This window comes from Sorex araneus, chromosome 11 (genome assembly GCF_027595985.1).
Source record: "Sorex araneus isolate mSorAra2 chromosome 11, mSorAra2.pri, whole genome shotgun sequence".
Lineage (NCBI taxonomy): Eukaryota > Metazoa > Chordata > Mammalia > Eulipotyphla > Soricidae > Sorex > Sorex araneus.
Genome location: NC_073312.1, coordinates 24,438,708 through 24,455,955, shown reverse-complemented (window position 1 = coordinate 24,455,955; position 17,248 = coordinate 24,438,708). Strand labels below are relative to the sequence as shown.

General features: G+C 60.1%; 1 protein-coding gene across 1 annotated transcript; it reads left to right on the top strand.

Moving 5' to 3' along the window:
- The first annotated feature begins 1,075 nt into the window (after positions 1-1,075).
- Positions 1,076-15,483, top strand: TRIM8 (tripartite motif containing 8). Its single transcript, XM_004616398.2, has 6 exons — positions 1,076-1,967; positions 10,330-10,425; positions 10,669-10,902; positions 13,094-13,125; positions 13,258-13,373; positions 13,849-15,483. Exons 1-6 carry the CDS (start codon positions 1,398-1,400, stop codon positions 14,457-14,459), a joined length of 1,659 nt encoding a protein of 552 aa, XP_004616455.2. The 5' UTR covers positions 1,076-1,397; the 3' UTR covers positions 14,460-15,483.
- Positions 15,484-17,248: the final 1,765 nt, after the last annotated feature.

The window sequence follows — 17,248 nt, the reverse complement described above, 5'->3', positions numbered from 1 at the left end:
AGGGGGAAAAAAAAAATTTTTTTTTTTTTTTTTGGAAAGGACCGGGGTGGGTGGAGCAGAGGTGGTGGCGGTGGAGGAGGAGGAGGAGGAGGAGGAGAGATCGGGACTTGGCGTTTTCTCTCTTAATTTGAGGGAGGACGCCAGCCCTTCCCTAAAAAAAAAAAAAAAAGGAAGGGAGGGGTGGAAGCCCGGCGGAGGGGAGAGGGGGAGCGGGGCGGCAGGACCCCCCGAGCGACCGCCCGCGGCAGCCCAAGATGGCTGGGCGCTGAGGGAGGCCGCGGGCCCCGCCGCCGCGGGCGGGCTCCCACCCGGCCCCGGGCGCCTCCCGGCCGGAGCAGAGGCCGAGAAGAAAAGAAAGTGGGGGGGAGGGGGCCGGGGTGGCGAAGGGGGAGGGCCCGGCGGGGGGAGGGGAGCCGGGAGCCGAGCCTCCTGTTCATTAGCAGTTGAGAAAAATTCCTTTCTAGTTTGATCAATCCTTGTTTTCCTCGGCCGAGCCCGGGCGCCCGCCCAGCGCGGACGCGGAGCGCGGGGGTCTGCGCCCGGCGCGGGGCGCGCGGGGAGCGAGCGCGGGGGTCAGGCCGGAGCCCCGCGGGGCCGCTCCTCGTCCCTCCCCTCTCGGGGGGTTGGCTCTTTTTTTTTTTTTCGGTTTTTTTTTTTTCCACTTCTCTCCCTCCCCCTTCCGTTTCTATTTGTGAAGGGAGGAGGAAGGCAGAGGCGGACTGGTGTCTCTGGCCGGGGACTGGAATTTCAGCTGAATGACTGCCCCTGCGCGCACGCAGCGCCCCGGAGTCCGCCCGCCCGCCCGCGCCCCGCAGCCTTCGCCCGCAGCCGGGGGGCGCCCGCGCCGGGCCCCGGACCCCGCCGCCTAGCCGGTGCGCGCCCGCTCCGCGTCCCGCTCCTCGGCCTCTCGGACCCCGACCCCGGCGAGCCCCGGACGGCGCGGGAGGAAGTGCGCGGCGGCGGCGGCGGCGGCGGCGGCTCCCGGGCGCGGGCGGCCGCGGGGCGCGCCCCCATGTCAGCCGCGGGGCCGAGCGCAGGCCGCGGGCCGCCGCTGCCCTAGCCGCGCCGACGACGGGGAGGCGGGCTCGTATATGGAATTTGGACCCCGGCGCTCCCCTCCAGGGCTGGTGCCCCGGCCGCGGCCCTGGCGCAGTCCGCCGCCGCCGCCCGCTAGGCGCTCGCGAGGAGGAGGCGACGCTGCCGGCGGCGCGCGCGGCGTGTGAGGACCGAGGCTCCCTCCCGCGGGGGGCGGCCGCGCGGCTGACCGAGCGACGGTCGGCGGCCGGAGCGCGGGGCTCCGCGGGCCTGCCAGCGGGCCCCCCCACCTCCCGCTCCCGACGGACCCCCACGCCTGGGGAGCTGGGGAGGCCGGCCCGGGCCCCCTGCCCGCGGCCGCCATGGCGGAGAATTGGAAGAACTGCTTCGAGGAGGAGCTCATCTGCCCCATCTGCCTGCACGTCTTCGTGGAGCCCGTGCAACTGCCGTGCAAGCACAACTTCTGCCGCGGCTGCATCGGCGAGGCGTGGGCCAAAGACAGCGGCCTGGTGCGCTGCCCGGAGTGCAACCAGGCCTACAACCAGAAGCCGGGCCTGGAGAAGAACCTGAAGCTCACCAACATCGTGGAGAAGTTCAACGCCCTGCACGTGGAGAAGCCGCCGGCGGCGCTGCACTGCGTGTTCTGCCGCCGCGGCCCCCCGCTGCCCGCGCAGAAGGTCTGCCTGCGCTGCGAGGCGCCCTGCTGCCAGTCCCACGTGCAGACGCACCTGCAGCAGCCCTCCACCGCCCGCGGGCACCTCCTGGTGGAGGCGGACGATGTGCGGGCCTGGAGCTGCCCGCAGCACAACGCCTACCGCCTCTACCACTGCGAGGCCGAGCAGGTGGCCGTGTGCCAGTACTGCTGCTACTACAGCGGGGCGCATCAGGGACACTCCGTGTGCGACGTGGAGATCCGGAGGAATGAGATCCGGGCAAGTACCCTGCACACGCGCCCCCCCCCACCCGCGCGCACATTTCACGCACCCGCAGCCCACCGCGGGTGGTGGGGGGGAACCTCCCTGCCCCGCTCTGGGCGCTTCAGTCCTCCAACTCCTCCACTCTGGAAGTTAGGGGTGGGTGGAGGAGGGCAGGGTCCTGGGGAAGAAGGGTTCCTCCCGGCTACTGGACCCATTCCTGCACCTGTATGTATATGAAGGCCCATCTTGTGAGTCATTGATAGCATGGAGGTGCGGGGGCCCTGCCTGGGAGAGTCGGGGTGTCGCTGGCTCTTCTCTTTGGCCCTCAGATCCCTCTCCCTCGATTTTTTTTTTTTTGTCTGTTTCCGTGGGCCCGATGGGAAGTCACCAAGGCAGTGACCCAGGTCCTGCTTCTCCAGCTGCTGTTTATGTAATGAGTGTCCTGATGCCGCGGCTGTGGCTGACATGATCCATGATGCTGGCATACCAATGAGGAAGTAAACAAAAGCAGCCATGTTAGTTTCAAGCCCTATTGGAAACACATGGGGGGGCCAAGGGGTGCTTCCGGAGGGAGAGCAGAACCCTGGGTATCTCACCGCACAAGGCCCGGGGCTGCTACTGGCCGGCACACAGGGGGCCCAGGCGTCAGGATCTTTGCTGCGAGTCTGAGACTCAACCCTCCTGCACGGTGTTGCCTGTGTCTACTGTGAACGAGCCTTAAAGTCTGTGCCTTCCTCACCCCAGCCCTTTTTTTTTTTTTTTCCCCAGCCCAACCCTTGATCACAGCCCTCCCACATTTGGGGAGGGGAAGTGGAAGACGGAAAAAGAATCCTGTGGGTTTAAGGTTGAGCTGCCTTGCAATCTGGTTTCAGGCAGCTGGCTCCCCTGGGCTGCCGGCTGGGTGATTACAGAACCGCATCCCCTCCCATTGTATACACCCTGCAGCAGCGGCCAATGTCAAAACCACCTTCCCCCTCGGGCCTCTGGGCCGGGCTTCGGAGCTGGACTGAGGCAATACTTCCGTCCTCTTTACTGGAGGGGGGGGGCGGAGGGGGTGCTTCTAGGTCCCTCCCCGGTCCCCTGGCTTTCAGGGTTGAGTCATACCAGAAAGCAGAAAGAAGGGGTTGGCCTGAGACTGTCTGAGCCATCTCAGAAGCCCCAACATGGGGCCTGGGTGTGATATCATGAGGGTGAGGTTAGGCTTTGGTCTGCCTGGGAGTGTTTATGGGTGGGGACCCCCGAAGGCTAGTGGGGAGCTTGGGTATGAGGAAGCCCTAAGTAGGGGACAGTTGTAGATGGGGGTTGTTTCCTGTGGGGGGGACCCAGTCAGAGTGAGTCATTGTTTAGCAATTAAAAAACATACACATGCAACTAACAAAAGGCAGGGGGGTCAGCACAGGCTGAGGGCAGGAACGGCAAATAAAATTTGCTCTATAATTAGTTTCCAGTCGGATGGACGAGTCCTGGGATTCTGTGCCAGGACAGGGCCTCTGGTTTCTTCGAGGAGGTGGGAGGGATGGAGAGCGGAGCCTTTCTCCCTCCCCCACTGGGGCTGGAAAACGCAGAGGCTGGGGTGGGGGGGAACTGAGGAGCCCCTGGCGCCCTCTGCCCCCCCACACACACACTCAGGACAGGCCGAGCCTTCCCCCAGTATTGGGAAGCCGCTGCTATTAATAAAAATAGACGGGATGGGGGAGGAGGTTGGGAAAAGTGCAGAGGCAGGAGAAAGGAGGGCTGTCCAGTTTTCTGTCCCTGGTGTGGCTGTCGGGGTGGGGGGTGCGCGGAAGAGGGAGCTGTAGCTAAAAGGATCCGGGGCGGGGTGGGGGCAGTCACCAGGGTGTGAGTGTCTGTGTACCCACACCCATGGTTTTGCTCTTAGCAGTGTCTGAGTGCCAGGAGTCTCTTTAATTTGGGTGCGGGAGGAAACATAATTGTACCTGGTTTAGTCAGGGGAGGGTATCTTTAGGTGTGTGTCTGTGTTTGCGAGTGTCTGAGACTGTCTGCTTTGCCCTCGAGTGCACCTGTCTCCTGTCTGTATGGCTGTGGGATGGGGTGGGTGGCACATACGTTTGGTGTATTACCTGGGGTTGCCACCAGCATGTCGCTGATCCCTTACTCGTGGAAGAACCGGGTGGGAGCCGGCACGGAACTTTGTCAGCAGCTGTGTGTGTGTGTGGTGTTGGTCTGTCTCTGCATGTATGTGTTCGCCCTCGTTCCTCTTCCTGGTGTGGGCAGGCTCAGAAGTGGGGAGGGGTTGCATCAGGCCCAGATGTGCAATTCTGTGCACTCAGCATCTGTGCTCCGCAGCCTGAGTCTCATCCCTCCCCAGCTCCCCCACCCGGAGCCCTCCTGCTTCTCTCTGGCGCCCCAGGGCACTGGCGTTGGAAACCCTTAAATAGTGACTCCCCCGGCAGGCAGGGTGAGACTGACTGACTGTGAGGAAGAGTGCCCCGCCCTGAGAGGAAGACCCCATTACTAGGGCTTCCGCCGAGGGCCGGCCAGGATGAGGGGCCTTTGGCTGGGCCTCTCCCCCAGACCCAGACGCAGAGGCTTGGCAGCCCCGCACCTGCCTCAGAGACCAGCTCTGCTGCTTGTGCTTCTGCTTAAGGGTGTCGGGTGGAGGGGGCTGCCGAAGTGCCTTAGGGGCTAGAGACATGCTTGCCTCTGTCCCCCCCTACTGCATACTTGAAAATCCCTTGGGTCTGGACCACAGCTAGAGCTGAGCCCAGCAGGGAGGTATGCAGTCCCCCAGTCAGGCCTGCTCCTCGCCTGCCCACGCCACTCTGAGGCCGAGATGCCCACTGGATGGCACAGGTCCAGCGTAGATACTGAAAATCATTTTTTTTTGTTTGGTTTTGGTTTTTTTGTCTCACCGAGTGGGTGGTACTCGGGTTACTCCTGGCTCTGTGCTCAGGAATCACTCCTGGCAGTGCTCAAGGGGCCATGTGGGATGCTGGGGATTGAATGCGGGTGCAAAGCAAGCACTCTGCCACTGTACTGGAGCTCCGGGCCCTTGAAAACCCTCTCCCTGGAGGCTCCATTAGAGGCATTCAGGCGGGCCCTCTCCAGACACCACCTCTGGGTGGGCACTGGTAGGAGCTGGGGCCTTCCCGCACACTGCCCAGCTGTGGTCAGGGGATGTGCAAGTGCAGGTCACCGTCACTTTTGTGCCTTGGGCTCTGGAGCAAGGCTGGAAGTGCTCCTGGCATTTTCAGAGGCTCAGCATTGAGGAAAATCATGTCTTCTGGGGAGGGATCCCACAGCTTGGGCCGGTTTCCAGGTCCAGCTGCAGAGGGAGATGGTGTCCTCCTGCTGCCTGGCTCACAGGGTGGTTACAATGAGGCGAGGTCTCAGCTCTCGGCCGTGTGTCTGTGTCTTGGCGGGCTGACGGGCCGAGGCTGTCCCAGCACCCCATGGCTCCCCAGCGTCTCCTGAGGGCAGCAAGGTGGAAGCGGTGTGCAAGATGGGAGGGTCCTTCGCTCCATCCTGGTCTGGTGGAGACTGCACAGGAGGGGCCCAGGCCGAGGCCCAGCCCCCCACCCTCCCCCAGGATTCTGCTGACACAGCTGGGTGCCCGTCACGCGCGCCCTATTGATTGCCCTGCCACCAGCAGGTGTGTGTGTGTGTGTGTGTGCCGACTGCGTACCTTATGCGCACACGAGGGATTTTTTTTTTTCCCTGGGTCTCACGTGTGTGCTCGAAGGAGCAGTGTGAGTGACTGGGTCATGGAGCTGCTCTGCACGGCTGTGAGGGCAGAGGTGTGAGGGTGCGTCCTTGCTCGCTGCACATCTGCACTGTGGGGGTGCCCGCCCTCGGCCCTGGCTGGTGGGGGGGGTGAAGTGGCTTTCTCTCTCTCGGTGGGACTGTTGGGAGGCCAGGAACCAGGGGGGTCACCTGGAGCTGGCCTGGGAGGTAGATACCCGGGCGCATCCTGCCTCTGCGCGGGGTCGGGGTGGCAGAGCCCGGAAGGTGAGCCCGCCGGGGCCCCTGGCCTGGGCAGAGCCCGCTGGCCTGGCTGGCTCTCCCTGGCTCTGGGAAAGCCTCCCTTCCCGGCTGGCCTGGCATTCAAGCCCAGACAAAGGGGGGCTTTCTCTCTCGCCTCTTTGTTCTGCTGCCCCAGAGCGCTGCTCTCTGCACGCCTAGAGCTGATTCCACTCTGCAGCTGGGAAGCCCTCTCGGGGCTGTGGGGCTGCCGACGCGGCTCCGAGTCTGCTGCCCCCACGCTTAGGCCATGACAGGGAATCAGGGGTCCTCGTTGGACAGAAATCGCTCAGGCCTGGGGAGAAAGGAGGCTGAGGGGTTCCTGGGGCCAGGTCTGAGGCCGGGATGGTGCGGGGGGAGTGGCTGTGTGGGAAGGGACGGAGCGGCCCGGCCCCCCCCCAGCGCTGGCCTTGTCTGTGGGCCTCAGCCCTGCCTCTGGACCGGTCTGTGGGGCCCTGTTTCCTCCTGACCTTGCTTCTCTTCAAGGTTGACTTCAGGGTTTTATTATTATTATTTATTAACTTTTATACGGCCCAGAGGCCCCACAGCCTCCCCTATCTGTCCAGTCCAGTCTGGCACCAAACATGCCAGCTGGGCCTGGCCCGGCAGGCTAGAGGGGAAGTGAGGCTTTCCGGGGTGGGAGTGTCGAGGACCTAGAGTGCCCCATCTCTGGCTCAGTGGGGCCCCAGGGAGCAGCGCAAGTGAGAGGACCTCGGGTGGGGTTTCCCATGTGGGAGACAGTGTCTGCTCCAGGCCTAGACAGGTTCAGGGGGGCGACAGGAGCCTCGGGTGCAGCAGAGGGGTTTTTCTGTGAAGGAGGGAGACCATGCGAGGTGGGTCTGGCAGCCTCTGCGCCTTGGGCAACAGGTGTGAGGAAGCGCCCGGGCTGCAGGGATGGGCCTGGAGCACCTCCAAGCCCAGAGGCTTCTGCATTTTCCCTCGCAGGCCCGAGGATGGGACAGGAGGGGACAGATGCTGCCTGGGCCACAGTGCTGGGCGGGGCAGGGCCTCACCTGCAGGAGGCCCCCCTCAAGGGCCCCCACATTCCTGCTGGTGCCGCAGCTTTGGGGAGCAGGTTGTAAAGTGATTCTCGCACCCCGCCCTCAGAGCTCTTGCTCAGAATCAAACGGCGGCGTAATCTGGGCCTCACTTCGCCCTGGGGTTTCCTGTGAGAGTGGGGCGGCTGCTGTGTAGTTCCCCGGGGCTGGGTGGGAAAGGAGGCTGCTGGTCATGGAAAGGAGGCAGGGCTCAGACCCCACTTCCTCTGCACCCCCTCTCCCATCTGCTCTGCATCCTGCCGAATGCAGTCATCTGGCAGGGTCGAAGTGAAGGGCGTGAAGGAGCAGCAAATGGGCATCCCCTGCGGGCTCCCAGTCTCTGCGGGAGCCTCGCCCCTCTGCCTCCTGGGCTTGCTGGGGTAGGACTGCCATCCCTTGCTGGGTGGGTGGGTGCCCTGCCCCCTGACGGGCACTCCCAGCCTCGTTCTTCCCATTCCCTGTCCTCCTCTGGAGCCCCATGGCCTCCAAACTGGGGGAAAATTTTGGTGGCAGACTGGACTGGGCAGAACAGGGGAGGCAGTGGGGACTCTGGGCTGCATAGAAGTTAATGAATAATAATAAAACCTGCGGGGGCTGGGGTGACAGTCCTGCGGGGAGGGTGTTTGCCTTGCTGACCCAGGTTCGATATCCGGCATCCCAGATGGCCCCAGAACTGCCAGGAGTGATTTCTGAGCACAAAGCCCAGAGTAAGCACTGAGCACCTCCAGGTGTGGCCCCCAAATAAATAAATAAATAAATAAATAAATAAAGCCTGCCTTTGCTAGACTGGAGGGTCCACCGCGTGGTGTCACCCTGGGCCTGTGGGCACCACCCTGCAGGCCTCTGGGGCTGAGGGATGAGCGCTACTGGGCAGGAATGCTGCCCCCAGAGCCGTGAGAAGAGGCCGAGCCCCACCCCCTCAGACTAGGCAGGAAGTAGCCCCCTTGGCCTCTCGGGTGGGCTGGACCGTCCCCGTTCCTCACTGGGGGAGACTGGGCTTGGAGCTGGGGCTGCCTCTGTCCTGCGCCTCATCAGGGGCACAGCGGGCGCGGCCCTTGGTGTTGGCCGTGAGGAGTCAAGTAAGGAAACCCTGGTGCACAGGTGTGGGGTCCTGGGCTGGTGGGGACTCCGGATGGCCACAGTGGGCCCTGAGGCCTGCTGCCCTCCAGAGCGCGGGGAGGAGGCAGCCAGCAGGCGAGAGCTTGAGGGCCAGTTAACTCTGGGCACTTGCTGTAGCCTGTGAGGGGTCCTGCCCCCTCTGCGTCCCGGCAGGCCCGGTGCTGCTGTGTACATGGATCAGTGTCCCTGCACTGCCCAGGTCACTCACTGGCCACCAGTGGGCAGGGCCGGGCTCCCCTTGCTCCCAGCATCCCATTCTGCTGGCTCTGCAGGCCCTAACCCCAGGTCCCCCTCAGGCCCTGTGTGTGTTGGGGAGGTGAGGGGAGAAAGGAGCAAGTCTCTGCCGGGTTTGTTTTTTTTTTGGGGGGGAGGGGGCCCACACTGGTGCTTGGGGGTTGCTGCTGGCCCTGGGTGGGTGGTGTCACTCCTGGCTGGTGATGAGGGAAATGAGGGAGCCTGGTGGTGCTGGGCCTTCCCCAGGCAAGCGCGCTTCCCAACCCTTTGAGCCACATCCCTGGCCCCCCAGGCTGGCTTCTGAGATCCTGCCTTGGGTCACTTAAAGGTTAACTTGTTGAAGGGGGTGCCCCCGTTTCCCACAGCAGTTCCAATCTGAGAAAACCTGGGCCACCCCTCCAACAACTTGACCTTTAAGTGACCCCCACAGCACCCTGGCTTTTGTTTCCAAGGTAGCCACCCATGCAGTGGGATCTGAGGGCCTCAGTTTCCCTCGCTTTCCAGTGGGGGAGGGCGAAAGAGAAAGGCAGGGTGGCCACAGCTTGACTGCAGAGACCAGCTGGCTGTGGGAGGGAGTCGGGGGCACGGGGTCAAGCCCCAGGGTCACTGGCGGCCTCCTGCCAGGCAGAAGAGGAAGCATTCCTGGTGGAGCCAGCTCTGCCCCGCTTCGCAAACCTTCCTTGGTGCGCGGGAGCCCTGGATTTACTCAGTGATCATGTTTCACATCTGTAGGTGCAGGAGCTTTTGTGTGGCCGGCCTTGGAAGGGGGTGGAGAAGGTCAGCAGCCAAGCCTGGTTTTCAAGAGACCTTGAGTTGAGGAGGAGGTGGGGGAGGGCCGGGGCTTTCCAAGCATGAAGGCAGTTGCTGCTCTGCGTGGCAGGTCCATTTTGTGTCCATGTGCTCATCAACACAGCCACCAGAGATATGTAGCTGTTGGGTTTTTTGTGTTTTCTTCATTTGTTTGCTTGCATTTTGGTTCTTTAGTTGGGGCCCTGCCTGCCAGTGCTCAGGGATCACCCTTGGCAGGACTCAGGCACCTTCGGGGTGCTGGGGACTGAACTGGGATCGGCTCTCTGCAAGGCCAGTGCCCTTTCCCCTGTGCTGTCTGTGCTGCCATTGAGCCTGTCGCCGCCGGTCTGTGCTGCTGAAGATCTGGTGCTGACAAACCTTTTGGATTAACCTGAGCTGCCGAGGCGCTACACTTCGAGGCCAGGACAGGCCGCCCACAGCAGTGGGGCACGCAGGGCGTGGCGGCAGGAGGGCAGCGGTCGGTGCAGGGTATTCTCAGGGGGGAACAGCAGTGGGCTTATAAGTTGCTGCCCTGCTCAGGAGTTTGCAAGGAGGGAATTCCTGTGAGTTCTGAGGCCTGGCCGCTTCATGTGCGCTGCTGTCTGAGCTGCATCAGCCGGCAGGCTGGAAGACAGGACTGGGAAAGAGCAGCTGGTGTCCATCCCTCCCTCAGATTGGTCATGGGGGGGGCCAGTCTCCTGTTCATCTAAGGGCTGTGCCAAGACCAGGGGAAGCGGTAGCTGGGCGAAGGCCGCAAGTGTGAGGGAAGTGTTGGTGGTCTCCCTCTGGCCCACATGACTGCGTCTGACAGTATCACCTGGAAGGTGGCACCCCGGGGAGCACAGCTTGCCCCCACACCTCCAGAGGAGACCCTCCCACTGCCAGAGGACTAACTGGGTTTCTGATATCCCAGCCCTGCCCCTTAGCAGCCAGGGACTCTCCGGCCCTTGGTTTACTGCCCTCTGAAAGGAGGGTGATAGTACCTCGTGCGTCACTGAGAGGACCGAGACAGCTACACAGGGAAACAAAAGTCAGAGGTATGTGTGGGAGGGCCAGGCAGCTGTCAGCAGTCCCCCCGAGAGTGTGGGGGCACAGTGGGGTGAGTGGCAGGCATTTCATACCATCTGGGGGGGGGCAGAGGGCTTAGGGCGTGTCTGTTGGTTCTCCAGCGGGAAGGCTGCCCCCCCTCTGAAGGCCCTGCCCCACTCTCTCTGCAGAAGATGCTGATGAAGCAGCAGGACCGGCTGGAGGAGCGGGAGCAGGACATTGAGGACCAGCTCTACAAACTGGAGACCGACAAGCGCCTGGTGGAGGTAGTTCAGCTCACGCTCTGTCAGGCCAGGGAGGCTGCGGGGCAGAAAATCGTGCTGGTTCCCTCCTGCGTGTCTGCTGGTCAGTTGTCCAGTGACCTCTCAGGACTGAGGTTCCCACTACCACCCGGGGTGGCCGGCCCCTTGCCTCGTCACATTTGGGGTAGACCACCCAGGGTGTTGGGGTCCCCGGCCCCACCTCAGGCTTCGTCGCCCACCCGCACCGGCCCTCCCTCTCACCTGCAGGAGAAGGTGAACCAGCTGAAGGAGGAGGTGCGGCTGCAGTACGAGAAGCTGCACCAGCTGCTGGACGAGGACCTGCGGCAGACGGTGGAGGTCCTGGACAAGGCGCAGGCCAAGTTCTGCAGCGAGAACGCGGCGCAGGCGCTGCACCTCGGGGAGCGCATGCAGGAGGCCAAGAAGCTGCTGGGCTCCCTGCAGCTGCTCTTCGACAAGACTGAGGATGTCAGCTTCATGAAGGTGGGCTGGGCCAGGCTCGGGAGAGTTCTCGCTCCCCGCCGGGATAGCCACTGCTTTCGTGGAGCGGCGTGCAGGGTTCAGAACCGCGCAGCCCTTTCAGGCTTTGAGGCTTTAGACAGGTCACTCTGTTCCTAATGCTTCAGTTCCCAGTTCCCAATTTAAAAAAAAACAAACCTCTGAAAACTGACAAGGCTGGAATGTACAGCAGGTAGGGTGCTTCTTGCCTTGCACGTGACCTACCCAGGTTCGATCCCCAGCTTCCCTTAGGGTCTCCCGAGCCCACCAGGAATGATCCCTGAGCGCAGAGCCAGGAGTAAGCCCTGAGCACCGCCAGGTGTGGTCTCAAAACCCAAAAAGAAAGAAGTCTCTGAATACTTAAAAAAAAATGGACAACTCATGCAATAGTAAAGTCGACTTGCACTGATGTTGGTCATTTATGAGCTTTATTTCTCTAGCATGGTATAAATATTCATTTTGCTGCAGAATCATTGATTGGATATGGTGTCCTGGGGTTGGGAGATGGCTCAAAGGGCTGAGCACATGCTCTGCATGCAGGAGGCCTCTGATCTCTAGCACTGCTGCAAGCAAGCACCGACCACCATAGGCTGTGACCGCAAAACCCAAAATAAAAAAGAAAATGGGGGGCTGGAGCAATAGCACAGCGGGTAGGGTGTTTGCCTTGCACGCAGTCGACCCAGGTTTGATTCCCAGCATCCCATATGGTCCCCCAAGCAGCACCAGGAGCAATTCCTGAGTGCAGAGCCAGGAGTAATTCCTGTGCATTGCCGGGTGTGACCCAAAAAGCAAAAAAGGAAAAAAAAAAATGGTCTCCGACTAGGAGGGAGTTCTAGACAATGTTTCTAAAAGCCAAAAGGAAAGGCTTTTACAGTGGGTAGGGCACTTGCCTTACATGCTGCCAACCGGGGTTCTATCCCAGACCGCCAACCTGACAGGATAGGTACCAGAGCATAGAGCCAGGAATAAGCTCTGAGCACCTCTGAATTAATTTAATTCTTTTGTTTGTTTTGGCTATACCTGGCGGGGCTCACAGGTACACTTGGTGGCCCTGCCAGGCGGTGCCCAGTCTGTTATTCCCTCTCGCAATACCCCCCCCCCCAGCAGCCCGTGCTCCCCAGTGTGGTGGCCACATGGCAAGGCCAGCACCCTACCCTCTGTACTATTATTCCTGCCCCCAAAATTAAGTTTTTAAAAAGCCAAAATGACTAGTTCTAAAACACATTTGGCCCTGACAGTTTCGGAGCAAGTATTGAGCGCTGTATACCGCCCCACCTGCCCTGCCCCCCTTCCCAGGATAGCTGTATAGACTGATGGAGGTAGAGAAAATTTAACTGTTGGGGCTGGAGTGATAGCACAGCGGGTAGGGTGTTTACCTTGCACGAGGCTGACCTGGGTTCAATCCCCAGCATCCCATATGGTTCCTCAAGCACCCCCAGGAGTAATTCCTGAGCACAGAGCCAGGAGTAACCCCTGAGCATTGCTGGGTGTGACCCCCAAAAGGAACAAAAAGCAAAAATAAAATAATTGTCTTATGCTCAATAAATGCTTCTTTTGGGGGCCGGAGCAATAGTACAGTGAGTTGGGCACTTGCCTTGCATGTGACCAACGTGGGTTCGATTCCTGGCATCCCATATGGTCCCCCGAGTACCGCCAGGCAGTAATTCCTGGGTGCAGAGTGAGGAGTAACCTCTGGGCATTGCCAGGTATGGCCAAACACCACCACCACCCCTGCCCAAATAAGTAGATTTCTTTATTTTGGAGGGTGGGGAGTTTGGGGGCCTACTCCCAGGGCCTTGCTTGGGGCTTACTCCTGGCTCTGCTGGAGTGCAGAGCCAGGAGTAAGCCCCAGAGCCTTGAACCCAGGCCTTTTCCAGTTCCTCCCTTTGTCAGCTTTTATCTTCTAAAATGGTGGCGTGGGGCCAGAGAGGTAGTACAGTAGGGTGTGGGTGTGTAGTATGTACAGCCCCCCTCCCCCCACCACCGAGTGCAGTGCCAGGAGTAAACCCTGCCCATCACCGGGTGTGGCCTCAAAACAACCAGACTAAAATGGCATCCCGTCCTTGCCCTCACCACAGTCTCTTTGGGATGTGGGAAGAGGGAATTTGGGCAGCTTCTGGTTTCCCCTCAGCCCGTGCTGCTTTTCCTACTGACTAACGCTTTTCTCTCCCCCTAGAACACCAAGTCTGTGAAAATTCTAATGGACAGGTGAGCTGCCGGCCCCTGCCATCAGGGACCGCGGTTATGGGAGTGCGGGAGGCCCAGGCCCACGGTGGGGGAGGTGGGGCGGCCTCACCGGTGATGCCTCCTCACAGCAGATGCCCCGTCCACTGCCCCCAGGACCCAGACCTGCACGGGCAGCAGCCTTTCTCCCCCTAAGATTGGCCACCTGAACTCCAAACTCTTTCTGAACGAGGTGGCCAAGAAGGAGAAGCACCTGCGGAAGATGCTAGAAGGTGAGGGGTGGTTTTCAATCGAAGCAGAGATCCCTTTGCAGGGGGTGGGGTGGGGTGGGGTGGGGTGGGGTGGGGGGCAGAGCGACAGTACAGCGGGGAGGGCATTTGCCTTGTATGTGGCCGACCCGGGTCAGTCCCCAGCATTCCATATGGAATAATTCGAGTGCAGAGCCAGAAGTGATCAGGACCCGTTTGGGCAGGGCTGCAGAGGGTGCGGGGTGATATCCTCACCAAGTAGACTTCCCTGTCTTGGCTTCGCCACTTACAGCTGTGGGACTCAGGGCAAGCCACAAGTCCGCTCTGCGTCTGCCTGTTTCTCCAGCTGCGAATCGGGAATAACAGCGGGTGGTCTCTCTGCCTGGGGTGGTGGGCGCATGGGCCTAGAAATGGGAAGGGCGGGGCCCTGGGGTCAGGGGGCTGGGGGGGGCCTTGGGATGGTGAGCTTTGACCGGTTTTGCCCCCACACTCTCCGCAGGCCCCTTCGGCACACCGGTGCCCTTCCTTCAGAGCGTCCCCCTGTACCCCTGTGGCGTGAGCAGCTCTGGGGCCGAGAAGCGCAAGCACTCGACGGCCTTCCCCGAGGCCAGTTTCCTGGAGACACCTTCGGGCCCAGTGGGCGGCCAGTACGGGGCTCCGGGCCCCGCCAGCGGCGAGGGCCAGTCAGGGCAGCCCCTGGGGCCCTGCAGCTCCACGCAGCACTTGGTGGCCCTGCCGGGCGGTGCCCAGCCAGTGCACTCGAGCCCCGTGTTCCCCCCATCGCAGTACCCCAATGGCTCTGCCCCCCAGCAGCCCATGCTCCCCCAGTATGGCGGCCGCAAGATTCTCGTCTGTTCTGTGGACAACTGTTACTGTTCTTCCGTGGCCAACCATGGCGGCCACCAGCCCTACCCCCGCTCCGGCCACTTCCCCTGGACAGTGCCCTCGCAGGAGTACTCACACCCGCTCCCGCCCGCACCACCTGCCGTCCCCCAGTCCCTTCCTGGCCTGGCGGTCAGAGACTGGCTCGACGCCTCCCAGCAGCCTGGCCACCAGGATTTCTACAGGGTGTATGGGCAGCCGTCCACCAAGCACTACGTGACGAGCTAACGCCACGCGGGCAGGGGCGCTGGGGAGTCTTCCCCCCCCAGCCCCCAGTGGCTCGGGAATTACGCGTACAGAGATCTGCCCGACCCTCTTCTTCCTTCATTCCCCAAGTATTTTCCTTTTGGATTTTATTTTGTTTGGGGCTTTGTTTTTGGTTTTAGGTTTTTTTTTTTTTTTTGGGGGGGGATTTTTTTTTTTTAATGACTCTCCTGGACATGGAGGGGTGATGGTGGGAGCTGGCCTGGGCCGGGCCCGCAGGTGGCCTTGGAGTTGGGAAAGCGTCTACCTCAAGGCGCTGAGCTCTCTCTCTCTCTCTCTCTCTCTCTCTCTCTCTCTCTCTCTCTCTCTCTCTCTCTCTCTCTCTTTTCTCCTCTCTACTCTCTCTACAACTTCCTGCTCTCCTTTTTTTCTCCCACTCTTCCCACCCCCCACGGCTGGAAGGAGCCTCAGTTACCCTCAGACCTTGGAGGGCGGGTGGGGTCCCGACCTGTGAGGAACACCCGCTGCTTCTTCTGTTTGGGGCTCTTTGATCACTGAGTAAGGAATGACCTGTAGATTATGGGATTTTTTTTTTTTTAATATTTTTAAACCAAGAATGATTTCTCCTGCTTCCTTCTTCTCACCCTCCTCCCAAATGGAGTTCAAAGGCCACATCTCAAGCAGCTTTTGGCATCTTTAGCCTCCGAGTGGAATCTTCCAGACAGGAACCCCATGTCCAGGAAAGGGGAACGGAACTTTGCCAATGATAGTGACCACAGCGAAAGCAAATAATAATAATATTAATAATAATAAAGAGAAATAAAAGAAATAATAAAATAAAACAGCATAGCCCTTGTTGAGGTCAGCGGGGGAGGAGGGATTGCCCCAAGCTGGGCCCTTGCCTGGATTTTGACACAGCAACTTCCCGTAGCGAGCACTTTGTATGAATCGTGGACTCCCTGTCCTAAGGCACAGGTATTTATTCTGTAATCTGTCTAGAGCACACACCGACATCCAGCCTTCTAATAAACATAATGGCGTAGTCCCATCCTGCCTTGCCTCTTACCCCATTCCCCACTCTGCTAGGCTTGGGGTCTTCCGGTGTTGGGGAGGGGAGATGCCTCCCCCAGCTCCCCCTTGAAAGTCCCTGCCCTGGGTCTAGCCTGTTCCAGATGAGTGCTGACTCTCAGATCCACCATCCACTCAGCACGGGCTTCTAGTATTTGCTGAGGGCCTCCCAGGCCTGGCCCCCTGCTGCCTGGGCCCTGGCATCTCTTTGAGGTTCTGCCAGTACGCTCTTAGCTAGGACGAACAAAGGAAGAAATACCTTTCAGTGAGTTTTGCAAAGTTTACTTCCTGCAGTCCACAAATATTTATTGAGCACATGCTAAGTGCCAGGCACTATGCAGAGACATGAACATGGAACAGAGCAGGTCCTGTCCTCCAACTGGGGCTTGGGCCCCATGAGCAGGAGTTAGCCCCAAGCTTCCTTGAATGACTCAAGGTCTGGCCCCTGCCCCAGAGCACAGAAGAAGGGCCTCAGAAAAACTGCCTTGGGGATGAGGAGCATGGGAGAAGAGATGTTCTCCCATCCTTCCTGACAGCTGCTCCACATCTAACCAGGGCCTTGAAAAGGCTGAATCGGGGCTGGAGTGATAGCACAGCGGGTAGGGCGTTTGCCTTGCACTCGGCCAGCCTGAGTTCAATTCCTGGCATCCCATATGGTCCCCTGAGCACCGCCAAGAGTAATTCCTGAGTGCAGAGCCAGGAGTAACCCCTGTGCATTGCTGGGTGTGACCCAAAAAGCTGAATCATGGGTAGGGTACTTGTCTTGCTTCTAGCTGACCTAAGTTCATTCCCAGCACCACATAGGGTCTTCCGAGTTCTGCCAGGAGTCATCCCTGAGCACAGAGCCAGAAGTAAGCTCTTAGCACAGCCAGGTGTAGCCTCAAAGCCAAGAAAAAGTCAAAAGCAGGCTTTTTTTTACTTCTGGAGGCTCTAGTGGCAGAGGTTGGGGGCTCAGGTCAGATTTAACTCCCTAGCAGTAACACGTTCCAGGGTTTGAGAAGTGTTGCCATAGAGACTGGGGAGCTGGGGCCTGCCAACACCATGTCCGTTTGTTGAGGAATCACTATAAAGTCTCTCCTTGGGCCACAGATAGTACAGGGTAGTACATTTGCCTTGCATGCAGCCAAGCCAGGTTCAATCCCCAGAACCACACGGTGACCCAACCACGGTGCCTGGGAGTAGACCCGGAGCCTTACCGAGGGTATCCCCGAACACCCTGTCCCAACCTCTTTAAAACAGCTTGAGCGATAGCAGATAGCACAATGGGTGGGGCATTTGCCTTGCATGCAGCTGACCCGGGTTTGATCCCCAGCATCCCATAAGATCCCTCAAGCACCGCCAGGAGTAATTCCTGAATGCAGAGCCAGGAGGAACCCCTGTGCATTGCTGGGTGTGACCCAAAAAAAAAGCAGCCTTGGAGAAGGGACAGGATGGGAGCCTGGCTTTTTACCCTTGACTGGGTGGGATCAAATCCCTCCCACCCGGGGAAACAGCAAGGCAGGGAAGCAGGGTCCACGCTTCACAGACCTTTAGACGCAGTTAGAAGAACCCAGTGGCCAGGGCTGTAGATAAGCATGTGTGAGTGTTCAGATTGGAGCGGGGGTGTGGTTTGCATGTGTGAGGCTCTGCTGGCTTCCATCCGTCCCTAGCCAGACCAAACCAGTGCCTTGGTCCTGCTTAGTGTCTCTGCCATGCCCTGGGGTAGTAGAAAGGGAAGCAGGGTATGTGCGTGTGTGCGGGGGTGG